General features: G+C 43.1%; 1 protein-coding gene across 7 annotated transcripts in view; it reads right to left on the reverse strand.

The window, feature by feature from the left end:
- FGF13 (fibroblast growth factor 13) overlaps window positions 1-16871 on the reverse strand; it is a 1132668-nt gene that overhangs the window by 312772 nt on the left and 803025 nt on the right. For 6 of the 7 annotated variants that reach the window (XM_078688624.1, XM_078688621.1, XM_078688626.1 and 3 more), the window contains one exon: window positions 5590-5700. In XM_078688624.1, coding sequence (XP_078544750.1) covers window positions 5590-5700 — 111 coding nt within the window. Of the gene's footprint in view, window positions 1-5589; window positions 5701-7151; window positions 8188-16871 lie in introns of those variants that run through there. The other variant, XM_078688623.1, reaches the window with a different exon arrangement.

Here is a 16871-nt window from a genome sequence, read left to right on the forward strand (position 1 = left end):
ATGGTTATAAAAAAAAAATAAAGTTTTTATTGACTGACTGACTATTGACTATAGACCATGTGTGAGAAAGTGATCCTTTTTTGCCCTAATCACCCTCATTTTCTGATTGATAGTCGTGGTAACTGACACTAATTGTCTGCTAACCAGATCCCGGGCCAGTACTCTGTGTAAAAGGTATAGGTTAATTAGTTGAAATTACAATTGGTATGACAACCTACCTGTAAGCCCATAGTATATGGTGGGCATGTAGGTTTGAGGCCCAGCAGATTGAATGCACTTACGTGTACAGTGCTGTGTTGCCTGATGTCATTTTATAGGCAGCCCTGCTTTGCTGGCAGCTTTTTAACCCCTTTGCCACGGCGCAAATTTTGCCACGCCGCGGGGGTTGAGGGGTGAGCGTGGCCCCGCTGTGCTCATGATGGAACCACACCGTCATGGCGTGGTTCCGTCACTGCTCCGCCCGCTCAATAATTAGCCCGCAGAGGCAAGGAATTAATGCTGCGTGGGCGGAGCGGCAGCCGCATGACGGGTACCACTCAGTCATGAGCACACACTGCCCGTGCCTCATGACGGCGTGGTTACGTCATAAGCACGGAGCGAGTTAAAGTAAATTATGTGCAAATTCGATTTTGTAATTCAAGTGGTCTCCAAAGTTTCAAACGACCTTATTTTTACATATGTCATGCCTAAGGTCACCCCTAGATGCACCAGGGGCAGTGTGCCTTGTAAATATAAGCAGGGACATTGTACAAGTTGTTTTATATGCCCTGGTGAGGGAAAAACTGCCTATTTTGTTGTCCCCATTGCAACACAATTGGCTCCATAGGCTACGATGGAAATACTTTACTAAAGTATAACTGTTGATAGAAGTGAGCTAATACGTCAAAATTTGATACTTAGAATAAACCCAACAACTCGCCACAGTTGGATTTATTATAAATATCACAGAAAAGAAGTTAAAGAACTTGCTTTTCTAATAAGCCCAAATACAGCCTACGGTAGCCCTTCTCTTATTGGCCAGCCTCTTCCTGACTGAGTCAAGTTGCCTTAATGAGGTGTGAAGTGGTGATCTGAGCTGAGAGAAAGAAGCCTCTGGTGGGAGGAGAACAGCAGCTGCAGAACAAAAGAAAGGATGGGGTGGAGTAGGCAAACTGGTCTTCAGAGAGGGATGACATTCAGGACAGGACACAGGCTCACCCCCAGAACCTGCCATCACGGCCAGGCAGGAGCCCCAGTAATCAGAATAGCAGAGGGGCCGGAAAAAGGGAAACTTAGTTATGCCAGTGGAATGGCTTAGGTAGATCTTTACCCCCAGAAGAGAGTTTCTCAATTTTGGATTTTGGAACAATAATGCTTTCTGGGTTAAGAATATGCCACGCTGCTTGTCACTCAGGAGCACTGGATAAAAATGGCAGAGTTGACCAGCAATTCAGATCCCTGCCTGAAAGAAGAATAAGAAGAACTGCCCTGCTGGCAACTTTGTCCTGCACCCCAAAGGATTGCATTCTGGATGACTGCACCTGCTGCACACTGTGGAACTACAGCCCTTAGGAATTTACCTTGCTTCTAAAAGTGAAGAAGAGGGCTCCCAGAAAGCAATAGGTTAAAAGAGCTCCATCTGCATCATCTCCGCCAATAAAAACCCAGTTGGACAGCCACTAGTGGACATTTAAGGATTTGGCTGGGGCATTGTGGGAAACGTATTCCCAAATCCCACGGACCATATCAGAGCTTCTAGATTCTTGGACTGGTGTTTTGGACACTTTTAACTGCCAAAGGAGCATTCATGGAGACGATCTAGGAGTCTGGAGAAGATTGGAGATCTTTTGGTAAAAAGCTCCATATCGTGACTGACCCTTCGACGAGAGTCAAGCCACTGACATCAAACCGTGACCTGGCCTGGATTTCAGACTCATCCAACTAAAAGTTCCAAAGTTCAAGTCTTCCACCCTGAACCAAGCTGCAGCCATCGACTCGAAACCCGGCCTGATGATGAGCCTCGTTCGACGTTGAGTGAAAAAGGACCCAAAAAGTGACACAAGATAAAAAACTTGACTGGGTCCTACTGCTAATTGCATCCGACCTGCGCTCCGTCGCGGTCGGCCTGAAACTTTGACTGTGTCCCGGTCAAGCGCGACCAGATGGCCCAAAGTGACGCTTTTGGCTTTTAAGAACAGAAAGTTTATTCTTTAATAATTCATATCTCAGGTCCCTACATTGAATTCTTGTTATTTTGTTGTCATTTCAGTCATGGAAAGGTTCCCTATTTTTCTAAATTGCTTTCAGTTTTTTATCATGTGTTGTGTCTTACTTATTTAATGGATTGGTGTTTGTATATGCTTTACATACCTTCTCACAGCCAGCTTCCAAGGGCTGAGCAAGGAAATAATTGATTGACACCTTGACTGGACCTTTTATTGTTATTGTGGCCTAATTACTAGTGGTAAGTACCCTCTTATCCCTACTTATAAACCACCTTCCCACACCATATTAAAAGAATTGTCTAAGCAAACAGAAAACAGAAGAAAGCAGCTGTTAGATAGCAAACCATTTGTGAAATACACTGAGGGGGTTCTTACGTGCTTCTGACTTGACATATGAAAATAAAAGAACAATGGTGTGAGGAAATAGAAAGAAACTTTGCTTCTCAAATGTATGTGGATGTCCTGAGGACCATCAATTTGTGATTATCAAGGCCACATTTTGAAAACAACTTTTGTAATGGCTAAGATAACAGCCATTCCAGGAGTTACAAGGCTTTGCTTCCTGGGAATTTTTAACCTGCAACAAGCTTTGTTGGAGGTAGTTGATTGTGTCTGTCTATTGCATTTCCATGCCACACTTAAGAAGAATTCCATGGCAAATGCTTGAGAACCACAAACACCTGTTTACAAGTGTTATGAATTTGACACCCAAAGGCGGTGGCCTAGCACTAACACTTGTAGTGATAGTGAGAAATTGATTTAGAGTTCGGCGGATGGGTTACTCCACAACTTCACAAACGAGATGCACACACTGTCCACCATATTCCAAGTGCAATTGGATATAATGCACTTGAAATATGGCAGACGGAATATCCGTAATTTTTGTGACAGATTAACCTAACAAATCTAGAAAAGGTGGAATACAATTTCTTTACAAAACTTCATGTTAATTATCCCATAAAACTACTCAAAATCAGAAGAAATTCCCTACAGACTTTAATGGGTTCCAGAAACATCATTTATCACGTATTTTGTATTGGGGACTATTTCTAATGAATCTGTCTTTAAGTATTCTATTATCAATATTTATATTCCAAGGAGTGTATAGTGACTATTTTCTTGATATGTGTAGTTATCTTGTTTGGAGATTACTTTATTTATCTCTGCATGTAAAAGGAAATTAAGTGGTGCGGAAAACTAACAACATAAAATATGAAAGTACTGCATACTGGTTTTGCTTAAAAACACAAAGTTTCATTTAGAGAAATTGCAGTCTTCTAGTTTCTTATCTTTGTTAAATTGAAAATTGATTCACATAAACACATCAGTGCATAAAAAGATGCTCCCTAATTTCTGCGATAGGTACACTCTTCTGTTCAAATTTCTATCATGTTTCTATACAATAAGCTCCAACTAATAGATTGCATCTTTAATTACAACCCTTACACTTTCCTTTAATTCAAATAAAAGTATGTTTATAGGTCACATCTTATGTATGGAGTTTGTTTATCATAAATAGAATTTTTCAAACATGTTCTGTTAACATTACCCACACTTGTGAAGATGCCTCGTGATATACGCCTCTGTGTATTTCCCTTTCTGATTTAAATAACGCAATTATTTTGAAGTGTCAAAGTAATTGATTATGTTTTGTCTAAACTATTTGATCTAAATATTACAGTTATTTTTTTCCAAGTCAACTATAGGGGAGAGGGTGTAGCCTTACGGCTAGAGTGGTCCACCTCGAAGCTGGGGAACCGAGTTGAATCTCGGCAATGATGCTCAACAACCTGTGATTCTGGGCAAATCACTTTATCTCCCCGTGCCTAACAAAAAATACAAAAATAATGAATATGTCCTTCTGTAACGAAACTGGTGCTCTTGTAAAGCACTCCGATACCCGATGTTTTGGGTCTAGTTTCCGCTATATAAAACTCTATAAAAAAACCATGTTCCTGGCTTAATGAGCAGCGTTACAGACTCAACACCAAATTGCAAATGAAGCAACATAACAAAAAGATGATATTTTGTAAATGAACTTGGTCTCTGCTGGTGTAATGGGAGGAGGTACAGTGCATGCTACCAATAGTTCTTTGCTGACTCATTAACACTACTGGTTTATGGCACTTGGTATTATTTATACACTTAATTGAAATTGAAATGTCTCATTACACTTAAACTTTGCACATAACGAAATATTTTTAATCTTGTAAGAATGCCTTTATTTGACATATAGAGTGCAAACCTAGTTTCAAAGCAACAGAGCATTGTTTCATGTACAACTGGTCTAAACAGACCGTGAGTATATATAGCGTTACACCGAGGAGGGGAAGGATGTGATGAGGCAGGCAGCTAGTTTGCAGGGTTGAAACAAAAATGGAAGAGTGATTAAGAGGCACATCTATGATGAAATACAGATCAACCCTGTAAACTCTATCACTTTGAAAGCATTACAATAGCAATACAGGAATCTAAACCTTAGGAAGCATTTGAAAAAAGGTCTTGTACATTGTCTGATGCTCGCAACCTTGCACAAAGACGCAACATGTGATTTTTGCACTATAGACTCGTACACACTCCAAAATGCACTTACACCACCTTTCTGGTGTCACTATGGTAGACGCCCTTGTTAAACAAAGACGATCAGACTGTTCATAATGAACTACCACCTACAGGATTTAAATGTTTATATCTGATTGTAGTGCTGTACTGTGTAACCCCATTCGTTTTGCATCTATACATGCATGGTATAAAATACTGCTCACATGTTACCATGTGGCATGTATTGATCTATTTATAGAACCCATGATATGTGAACAGTATATTGCTTTTGCTCTTCTGCACGGAAACCTGTATTCCACTGTGAACTTTTAGCTATGTCTGTCAAGCTGGAATCTTTCCCTATACATTCTAGGGACATCTGAGAGGCATGGATAAGCAGTTCTTAGGGCAACTGTGCATGTTCTTTAAAAAACACATCATCCTGGCCTTAGGAAGTGATCTGTGTGTTCGTAAACATTAGGGAACGATTCTAACATAGCTAGACCGCCGCCACACTAGGATGCCTAGGGTAGATCTAGTGTCGCCCTCTGTGAAATCATTGCCCACCACTACCAGTGCACCGTGGTTATGAGTTACCTATCTTACTCATATACAATAAATGAGAAGGCACCAAGTTCAGGACGCATATACAATATGGACTTATATCTTTGTAGTGATTAATTATCAATGTTTCTCTCTGTGCCGTACTGAACTACAGTCCTCCTCACACCGCACACTTTATTTACAGGGCTGCGGGATGGACTCTGGTGACTAGTTTACTGGAGACTTTCTTTTACTGTACTGATGTAGAAGTAAAGTGATCATGAGATGCACAGCTACTCACTATAAGCACTGGCTTCCTCTTTCGTGCCATCAATGGTTCCATCCGCCTGGAGCTGGAGGTGGTAGCCTTGCCGGCTATACAGCTTGGTAACTATACCTTTCAGCTGCGGCTCTGCAAGAGAAAACAAAGGCATGCTGGATTCAGTTGATTATATTGACATGCTGCCTTGTGCTGATACATATTGCTCTTGTTATCGGCCATTTGTATAGCATGGTACGTATAACTGCATCCCACGTCAATGGAAGCCTGCAGAATATTACTTTACATCAGTCATTATTGGCCAAACATACAGCCACATGCAATACTGATTGGACGCTATGCTTTGATGCGATGATGGCTGCTTCTAGGGTGATGCTCCTAGTGCAAGATCGCGACACATGGAATACGGGGACACAAATAATTCTTAATGACGAGAGATATGCCAAGCAATACCGTACCAAGTCTCGTCTCTGCCCCCAAATGGACTCACTGATCAATACCCAGGAGACAGATTTGTTTTCTATTGTAATCAATGAATAGCGGACAGGAGTCATTGACCCATCATTCTAGTATGTAACCGCGACATGACAAAACTTACAGTCTATGCATCTTTGAGCAGAAGCACACATGAATTGTTAGCCAATTGTGTCTCATGCGAGCAACCCACACACACGCCACATTATTCATCAGTTCGATCACCATGAAACATGCATGTCGCCTTGGGCATACATGGGAGGCATTTCAGAGCTTCATATATTACACCTCTGGATCCTTCAGCAAAAAACGCTGACAAATCTAGTTTATGATGCACAAGTTGCCATCGCTGACAATATTATGTGTGTTTCCATGGATGGGGGAATGTATTTACAGGCAGACTGGAGCATCTTCCTGACTAGCAAAGAATACGTGTACGATCTGCGTAAAATGCAAGCTCTGAATCCACAATATGAATGCTAACAGGTAAACCTTTCAGTGATTAGCCAGAATCATTTTAAGAGCATTACATACGTAATTTGCAAATTATTCAAATTGGACCAAGTCAATAAACAATGGATTCTATTGTGATATGGATCAATAATCAAAGCCAATCAGCAGATGCTCCGACAAAAGCACATATGATGCATAATTCATATAGAAACACCGCTGTCAATCAATAAACTCGTGTAAACAAAGCTGTTGTCTTCAAAGCACCGTCAAAAAGACCAGAGAGGCACGGTGAGTTTTCATCAAGCAAATGCCACCTTGTGGGGTATCCTGTGCCACTGAAATCAGATCATTTCCAGGTGCAAGTCAGAGATTCCCAAAGTTAATTGATCAACGTTTTTTTCTATAGCGAACATATGATGTACTTATTTCAGAAGTCAATAGATATGCATTTTCATAACTATAGTTTAAAGCATAAATATGCCGAAGGAAATGTATTTTAATGGTTGTCTAAAAATTGCTATAAAATGATCTCTGATGATATACACAATGAAATATTCGATCACATTCCACGATGAACCTGGCACATTCATGGCGATAGACGCGTCATAACAATAAGCGGGACAATGGAACAAAACAGAAACATAAAACATTCTAACCTGGCCTTTTTTTGCGTCGTTTTGTGGAGCCAAAGAGTTTGACCCGGGCGAAGACGTTGAGTTTGTTTTTCTCACACGTCCCCCCCTTGCTTTTACTGGGGCTGCTGCTGACACATTTGCCTGCGTTGGACTTTTCTCGCTCTCGAGCTTGTCGCTTCTGCCTGATGAGGGAGCTGGCAATGGCAGCCGCCATAGCAAATATCCCCTAACAAGCCCAGGGACCACTAGTTCAGGACAAATGTTGTGTTGTCCAATGCCTTGATGACAGCATTGCGTGAGCATCTGTGACCAAGGATGCGGAATTGGCGGTGCATCTGTGCCGCTAATGAGACCAACCAGACAACTGCAAGGCGCCTCTGCTCGGCCAGAACAGCAAGAAAGAGGCCGATTGAGGCAAAGACGCTCAAAGCGTGTCAGTTTCTTCCTCCTTTAACAACTTTCCCATTTCCAACACCTGTTAGACTCTCCCAGGCTGGTATTTCTTGACGCTTCTCCTTCCCTTCTCCTATTCAGAAGCTCCGGATCCGCTGAAGCGAACGCGCGGAATAGCAGACTCCAGTGTTGAATTGAATAGTTAGTTGGTGTCAAGATCAGCGCGCGTGATTAATTGCCATTCTGAGATGCTGGACGCTGCGTCTCTCCTGCGCGGCGCGTTTCTATCCCAGTGCAACTCTCTGGCGTTCAATAATAAATCCCTTCAGGATTCCGCGCTAAGGAGCTGGCGCTGCAGCAGCCCGCGTCCGTCTTCAGGCACCAACCAGAGCCACTTGTAACTGCGGGCAGGAGGCAGAGGAGGGAGAGAACGCCGGCAGGTAGACCTCCCTCCTGCACTCAGGGAGAAGAGGAGACCATCTCGCCTGCATTATAATATGGGTCCTGCAGCTGGAGGTGATGAATGAAGCATGGCAAACACGCGCACGTTTCTGGCTGGAACGAGTCCCTCTGACACGCGCTGCTCTGTGGAATGGGTGCTGTAGTTTCCCACCATCGCTGTGTGTGCAGTGGCTTGCTTTGTCAGGGGGTTTCACAAGTCAGGATGAGCTGTTGCTCGCGAACGGAGCTCTGAAGAGCCACCTCTTGGATCGAGGAAGGTACTTTCCATTATCCCTTGCAGGGCTGCTTGCCTGCAGCTCACACAGAAGGTGTCAGCTAGTTCCTGGCGATAAAATGCAATCCACTCCCTGATTTGTTTCTTACCCTGATCAGCTCCTGGTTGGTCGAGGGAGGGTTCATTGCCATTGGTCCATCTAATTTTCCTGCCTAGTTTTTCCCCATTGTCATTTAAAGAAGCAAGAGATTCTAATTGGGTAGTATAATCTTGCAATAACATTACCATTTTTCATATACTGATTGTGAATGTGCTGCTTCTGCTGAAATAAAGAGATTTTTAATGGGTCTATGCAACAGCCCACCCTAAGCTAGGCATGTAGGGATTTGAAAATCCAAATTAGAAGAGACAAGGGACTTAGACTTCTTTGACTCCCTTCCCACAATATAAATCTCACTCGACAGAGAAGCACTACAAACAGTATCCTATCCCCTGGCGTCCAAGATAGACAGGTGCTACAATTCATGTAGCTATCCCCATGGGAAGGGTAAATATCAAATCCACACTGACCCAGACCCAAGACAAACAAGGAGAAAACAATAAATGTCTTAATACTGCCCCCACACACTTTGCAGTGTCATGCTTTATCATAGGGTCGCATCATACATCCAGGTGCAGACCAACCCTCTGGATGGAGCGCAATGATTTTTTTGATGAAGAACGGTGGTGAGGGTAGAAAAAGTAAGAAAAAGTGACAGAACACACAAAAAACACGTACAAAAACGTGACACAACTTAAGGAAGGGAAAAATATTCCCCTGTAAGACGGGACCAAACAGTGCAGATACATATACTTAAAAAAACCTAAGGGTCAACATTTAATATTTTATTCTGTCTGTAAACCCCTGGTAGTATTAAAGAACATATAGCCCGACTGCAGATACCTGCTTGGTCCCGTCTTACAGGGGAATATTTTTCCCTTCTTTAACCCCTTCCATGCTGATGACGAACCCCAGCCGTCACGCTCCACGGTGCTCGTGTCTGATGGTGTTCGTCACGGCCCGCCCTGTTCGTTTGTTTACCGCACAGCGGCGGAATCGGCCCAGCATGGAAGGGGTTAAGTTGTGTCATGTTTTTGTACATGTTTTTTGTGTGTTCTGTCACCTTTTCTTACTTTTTCTACCCTCACCACTGTTCTTCATCAAAAAAATCATTGCGCTCCATCCATAGGGTTGGTCGGCACCTGGATGTATGATACGGCCCTATGAGGAAGCTTGACAATGCAAAGTGTGTGAGGGCAGTATTAAGACCTTTATTGTTTTCCCCTTGTTTGTCTTCGGTCTGGGTGGATATGAGATTTACCATTCCCATGTGGATAGCCACATGAATTGTAGCACCTGTCTATCTTGGATCCCAGGGGATAGGATACTGTTTGTAGTGCTTCTCTGCCGAGTGAGATTTATGTAGGGATTTGTTATAGTCAACGTTTACTAAAGTTATCACATGGTCTCATCTGCGTATATCAAGGATGAATGGAACCCACTTGTGAATAAAAGTATGTGTCTGTCAAGCACATCTGCTGTACTATCCATGTAGTCTTACTGACCATGGTGTGAGGACCTGACGTGCTCTCCACAGGGGGCAGAGGTGGTACCAAGGCATACGTGATGGGTATCCTTCAGCACAGAGCAGGTGTAAGTCGACTTTCATTGCTATCATGTGAATGACTTCACAAGAAGGGAAACTGGGCTTCAGGTTCAACTTCTGCCTCCGCGCATTTACATTCCAAGTCCATCCACAAGATTAATACTCTTGCCGCACTCTCAAAAGGGCAGTTGTCATCATATTTGCACACTTCTTAACCGCTACCGTGCTACCGCGTTTTCCCGCTGTGCGCTGATTTTTGAAAAACGCGCGGTTTGTGACAAAGCCAGCACGTCATCCGCGTAGCGCAGGTAACGCCCATGACGAGCTGGCTTTGTCATCAGCGCGGAAGGGGTTAAGAAACATATCTCATTGATAAAACCGTGATGTAATGATATTCTCTTCCTCCAACATTACACAATATAGAGTGCCTCGTGTTTCAGATGATGTCGACTTAGAAATAGTGATGAAGTTTATCTATCCTCCAACTACTAGGTGCGCAACTGCCCTCATGACAACCTGTAATGTCGCAAATTGTAAATGTTCAGCGTATCAGTGCAGCGTTCTCACATACCTGACCTAAAATCCCTGCTACTCAGTATTCTTAGACATAACACATTACATACTGCTACTTGCCGTGCTACTCCCATATGTATTGTATACATCTCTGCAACAAAAGGTCTGTATTCCTTAAACATCACAAGGGAACAAATCGTAGAGATGAGACGAAGTACGACCTGTCTTCAGGAAATGAGTTATATATCCCCACCAAACCTCCATACATAGCAACTACTTCCAAAACCGCAGAAGGGTCCAGATGAATAAAGTACTTGCTGTGAAGCAGTATCACATTTTTGAGTTTCAGGACAGTGACATTTAGGGGCTTCCACTCTGCGATGACACCTAGAATTCCCTACTGTGCTTCACACGTCTAAAGATTCCCATACGGTCTGTAGTTGTTCGACTCACTCCAGCAGAAATAATAAAAAAAATGTAAAAACTTTTAAAATCCTTTACAGTATTCACTACATTGGCAACGTACAACAAGATCAAATGTGACACTTTCTTATTTATACAGTTTGTAGCAAACTCATCCTGTGCTCTGGGCACCCCCATTTTTGCTGACTGGTACTGGTGGTAGCTGACTCTGACTGTCCTTGGACTTGGCGTACCCAGGTCCAGGGCCAGTCTCTGTTGAAAACACAGTGAAAACACAATGATAACGCACACCAACATTGGAGTACACTATGTGTTACGGTACCCCTATGATTGGCAAGACCTATCCTATAAGTCCCTAGTAATTAGTGCAAGGGGATTAAAACGACATTTAAGTCCCTTGTATATAATAGGACATGGCACTGATGAGAGACTGAGGTCACTTTAAAAGCAGCCCTGTTTTGCAGCACTGCCTTTATATGTAAATTGTGCCCAAACTTGACTTTGGTGGTAGCGGAATCTAAACAAAATAACTGCAATATTTTGGCATATTAGATAACCCCAGGTTCTCCTCTAGGTGTCATAGGAAGGGGGGGGGGGTCATGTAATTATAAGGAGGACCCTTATGAAAGAAGTTTGAAATGCCCTGGGGATAGATACATTGCACATTGCACTTCCCCCATTGTAGTAAAGTCCATCCCAAATTCAACGTTTGTGCTAGGAGCACTGTGGAGGGAAGATCTACAATAGTTTTATTCAGAACCCCTAAAATCTCCCTAGGTGTTCCAGGGGTGGAGGGTCCTGTAAGTATAAGTAGGATCCTTATCAAATATGGTTTATAGGCCTTGGAGAAATTGCTACAGAAATAAATGATGGACAGAATGCTGAATGAATCATACATTCACACCCAGTCAAGAGATCTGGGTTAAATCCATTGTTCTTTTGCTCACTATGCCACCCCAGTCTTGACCATGTGCCTCATGGGAACAGTCCAGACTGAACTGCCAAGCCAGGTCCTCCCTGGACCGGAAACAAGCATCCTGGGTCCGGTTTCTGGGTATTACCCTTCATCAGCCAGGCTAGCTTGAATCCAGTGGCACAGTGAGAAAGGGACCCACGTCTGGGCATACTCATCCCACTTAGGGTGAACAGTGCTATGCCATCAAATGATGGACAGAATGCTGAAAAAATCATACATTCCCCCCAGTCAAGAGATCTGGGTTAAATCCATTGTTCTTTTGCTCACCATGCCACCCCAGTTTAGACCCAGCCAAATGCAAATCAGTGTTGACCCTGTGCCTCATGGTAACTGTCCAGACCGTACTGCCAAGCCAGGTCCTCCCTGGACTGGAAACAAGCATCCTGGGACCGGTTTCTGGGTATTACCCATCATGAGCCAGGGCTAGCTTGAATCCAGTGGCAAAGTGAGCAAGGGACCCACGTCTGGGCATACCCAGCCCGCTTAGGGTGAAAAGTGCTTTGCAAACAAATGATGGATGGAATGCTGAATAAATCATACATTCACCCCAGTCAAGAGATCTGGCTTAAATCCATTGTTCTTTTGCTCACCATGCCACCCCAGTTTAGACCCAGATATATGCAAATCAGTGCTGGCCCTGTGTCTCATGGGAACGGTCCAGACCGTCCTTCATCTCCTTGTGTTTGCTTTGTTCACTCTAAGTTGGCAGGGTATGCCCAGAAGTGGGTGCCTTGCTGACAGTAGCTTCCTATCTATTCCGCAAACTATTTGCACCTGATGGGTGTTTTAGAACTAATACACACCATGTTACCTATTTCATTCTTGTTAAAAATGGGGTATCTGATAGGCAAAGGTTGGCACCCTGTTGGCACCCTAGTCAGGGTCAGTCAGATACACCCCCTAAATTAATCTGTTCTCACTCTCTAGAAGCTTGGCACAGAGCAGTCAAGCTTAACATAAGAGGCAATGTCTAAATTGTTTGTGCAACACTTAAATTACAGTAACTCAATGATTACACCACAAAAAGACACCACATATGTTTAGACAAATAGAGAATATGTATCTGAGTAAAACAAGAACAAAATGACAAAAGCCCAATAAGTAGAAGTCGAAGTTGGAATATGAATTGTTAAAGATTTAATGTGAAAACAGTACTTAGAAGTCACAGGAGGTCAACAGGTTACTTTAGGTCACGAGGGACCAGTGCAAATTCAAAGTTCAGGCCAACTGCAATTGAGGGCATGCCGGCTACAGGACCCAGACGGGTCCCACTGAAGAAGTTCTTTTGATGGAGCTTTTGTTGACATTGAAAGTCTACTGTATCGTCATTGGGCCACGCAAAGGGGGAGACGCGCAAAGGCTGGACCTGTGTTTTCATCGAGCTCCACTGAAGTGAATGCAATGTGTCTTCATCAAGCCACACAGAGGGCCATCATCCATTCAAACAGGCTGTGGATTCTTCGTTTTTGAGAAGCCTATGCATCAGTATCGAAGGGCAGTGTGGCAAAAATTCTCATGCATGTGAGGCAATGATTCATTTCTTTGCAGAAATCAGCTGCAGAACTCACATCGTAGGCCCAGGACTCGATGGGACACCTCTGGCAAGGTTAGGACTCACAGATGGAAGAGTCCAGCAGCACCAGCAGGATTGAATTGAAGAAAGTCTTTTGTGTTCCTGAGACTTCAGAAAACAGGAGGCAAGCCAACAAGCCCTTGGAGTCACTCTGTTTTTAAGTTAGATGGGTCCATTCCTTGTCCTCAACAGGCAGATATCAGTAGGCAGAGGAATGGAATCAGCACCCATCAAATCACATGCATTATTGTTCAATTAGATTCAATAATAATGATAATAATCTACATTTGTAAAGCGCAAACAATCACCGGTAAGGGTCTCTAGGCGCTGGAGGCCGTCGGGAAGATTAAGCAAGCTATTGCCTTGAGTCACATGGTGCTGGGATAATCTGCCTCAGGCACCGGGGATCAAACCGTGATCCCCAGATTCCGGAGACAGTCAACCTGGCCGCGGCGCCATACCTCTTCCAAAATATACACGACGACTTCAAAGAAACGTGTCTGGTCCAAGTTATTCTTTACAAACATACTTGTTGTTTTTATTGCAAGATAGACTAAATCATTTGAATCCATTTTTCATAAAATCCATTACACCATTTAGCCAAGGCATTTCATCTCTGAGGAGACTTCTTCTGTGCTCTAGTTATTAAATATCAAAGTCGATTACGGCTTGGAGGTGTTGGTCTCTAGAAAATAAAATCTCGTTTCTAAAGATCCGATGCTAAACAGGCGCCCGAAGAGGTAACTTGTCAGTAATCTTAAGAAGATGAAGGTTTGAGTGACATCATCAATAAATGGCAGGGTGGCCAGCGAAACTCATCGACACTCGTGTAAAGAAAAGGAGACGAAACACGTTGGCTAAATGGTGTAATGAATTTTATGAAAATTGAATTCAAATGATTTTGTCTCTCTTTCAATAAAAATGAAAAGTATGTTTGTAAAGAACAACTTGGACCAGACTCGTTTCTTTGAAGTCGTCGTGTATAATTTGTGTTGATTCTAATTGAGAAATAATGCATGTGATTTGATGGGTGCTGATTCCATTCTTCTTTTCATGTTCTTTGGGACTTTGTCCCAATAGGAAGTGTAGAAGGGTGCCCTTTCTGGTTGTCAAGCACCATCACCCAACCACTGAGCTACATTAAGTGTCAGGTGCGGTACTCTTTGCCTCAACCCTCAATGTTTCTTTTTAGATATCAGTAAGCAGCTCTGCAAAGCAGAGAAGCAGTTCCTCAGTACAGTCAGTCACAGCATAGAGGCAATCTTTACAGAACAGTAGTCTTTACTCTTGCAATGTTCTTCACAGGTCCAGTAGTCTAATGATTTAGTAGGGTCAGAGCCCTGGTACTTGTACCCAAAGGTGCCTTTGATGTAGGGGGTGACTTCAAAGGAATTCTCTGAAGTACACAAGGATCCCTCTCAACCAAGTCATGTCTGCCAGGCTATTTGTGGGGGATAATCAGCCCTTTGTGTACCCAAAGGATCACTTTCCCTGAAGTACACAAGGTTCCATTTCAACCCAGTCCTGTCTGCCAGGATTTCTGTGGGGGTAATTAGCCCTTTGTGTGTTTACTACATACGGCCTATTTAGAAGTGGGTCCCCCACCCTGCCCAGGAAGGCTATCAGAATGTAGCTGAATGCAGATGAGCCCTCAGTCACAACCAACCCTTCCCGTGTGTATGGCTGCCTAGAGGGAAGGCACAAAGTGTAACTGTCACCCTGCCCAGACATGTATTGGAGACACGCCGAGTTCACACAGAGCAAAGTTAAGAGCAGAGAAATGTCCACTTTCAATGCTGGTAACATTAGTGGGAGAGCACCTGAATGTTGGTTATAGCAGCGGTGCATATCATTGCAGTGGTATTTTTTTAAGGGGGTGGGTGAAAAAGTTTTGACTAATTTTGATTATTTTGATATTCTTTCACAATTCTGCGCAATCGGTATAGCTGGTTTTATTGTATTTTGCAGAAACCCCTGATGAAGAGCCTATCGGTTCGAAATGCATTAGGTTGTAACTACATGCCCTACGTTGGTATTTATTAAATCATGTGTTGCTGTTTAAAACCTGGATTGGAAAGCCGCCACATTTGAAAATGTGCAATAAACATCTTTATGGAATTTCGTTGTCTCCTTGGCACTGACTTGAAAAAGAACGTTTGAAATTATCAATCAAAGGTCAAGTTTCGAGAAAACATGGTTGAAAGTGAAGGATTGTAAGGGAAAAGGTCCCAATACTGCAGTGCGCCAGCCTGGTGTGTTTGTAACGTGCCTTTAAGTTTTCACTTTCAAAAAGTGGCATTTCTAAAAATGGTAATATCAAATCCAACTTTACTACTAAAGAGGATAGATCACCACCATTCTGGAGATATAATACATGATGTAGCTAATCCTTTTTGATCAAGATCTACAGCTGAAAAGGCGTTTTACGGAATCCCCAACGCTAGCCTATAAGCAGAATACGCCTCATAGCAGTTAAAAATAAATTCAGCTGTTTGTAACTGCCAGGATATGTAAAACATAAAAGTACATGTCATGCCTTTTAGCTACACAGCACCATGCCCTTAGGGCAGAGGTCTTCAAACTTTTTGATGCCGAGACCCCCTTGTAAAACCTTTTTAGGCGAAAGGACCCCCTTCCGACAAAAGATTCTAGAAACTGGTACTCCTCATCATCAACAACTATCGACAACCATAAATGCGCCTGTTAGACCTCATCACATCCATCATCCATCCATCATTCATCCACCCACACTTTCACACATCCATCCATCCTTCATCCATCCACCCTTTCATCCTTCCATCCATACGTCCATTCTTTACCTATCCACCCGTCCATCCATCCACCCATCATTCATCCACCCACCTTTTCACACATCCATCCATCATTCATCCATGCAACCTTTTACCCATCCATCCATACATCCATCCTTCATCCATCCACCCTTTCATCCTTCCATCCATACATCCATCCACCATTTCATCCATACATCCATTAATCCTTCATCCATCCACCCTTTCATTATTCCATCCATACATCCATCCACCCTTTCATCCATCCATCCATCCTTCATCCATCCATCCACCCATCATTCATCCCCCCACCTTTTCACACATCCATCCATCCTTCATTCATCCATGCATCCTTTTATCCATCCATACAGCCATCCTTCATCCATCTACCATTTCATCCATCCATCCATACATCCATCCTTCATCCAGCCACCCTTTCATCCATCCATTCACCCATCATTCATCCACCCACCTTTTCACACATCCATCATTCATCCATACAACCTTTTTATCCATCCATATATCCATCCTTCATCCATCTACCTTTTTGTCCTTTCATCCATACATACATCCTTCATCCATCCACCCTTTTATCCATCCATCCTTCATCCATCCACCCTTTCATCCATCCATCCATCCATCCATCCATCCATCCATCCATCCACCCATCATTCATCCCCCACCTTTTCACACATCCATCCATACATCCATCCTTCATCCCTCCACCCTTTCATTATTCCATCCATAAATCC

Source organism: Lissotriton helveticus, chromosome 4_1 (assembly GCF_964261635.1).
Source record: "Lissotriton helveticus chromosome 4_1, aLisHel1.1, whole genome shotgun sequence".
NCBI classification, from domain to species: Eukaryota; Metazoa; Chordata; class Amphibia; order Caudata; family Salamandridae; genus Lissotriton; species Lissotriton helveticus.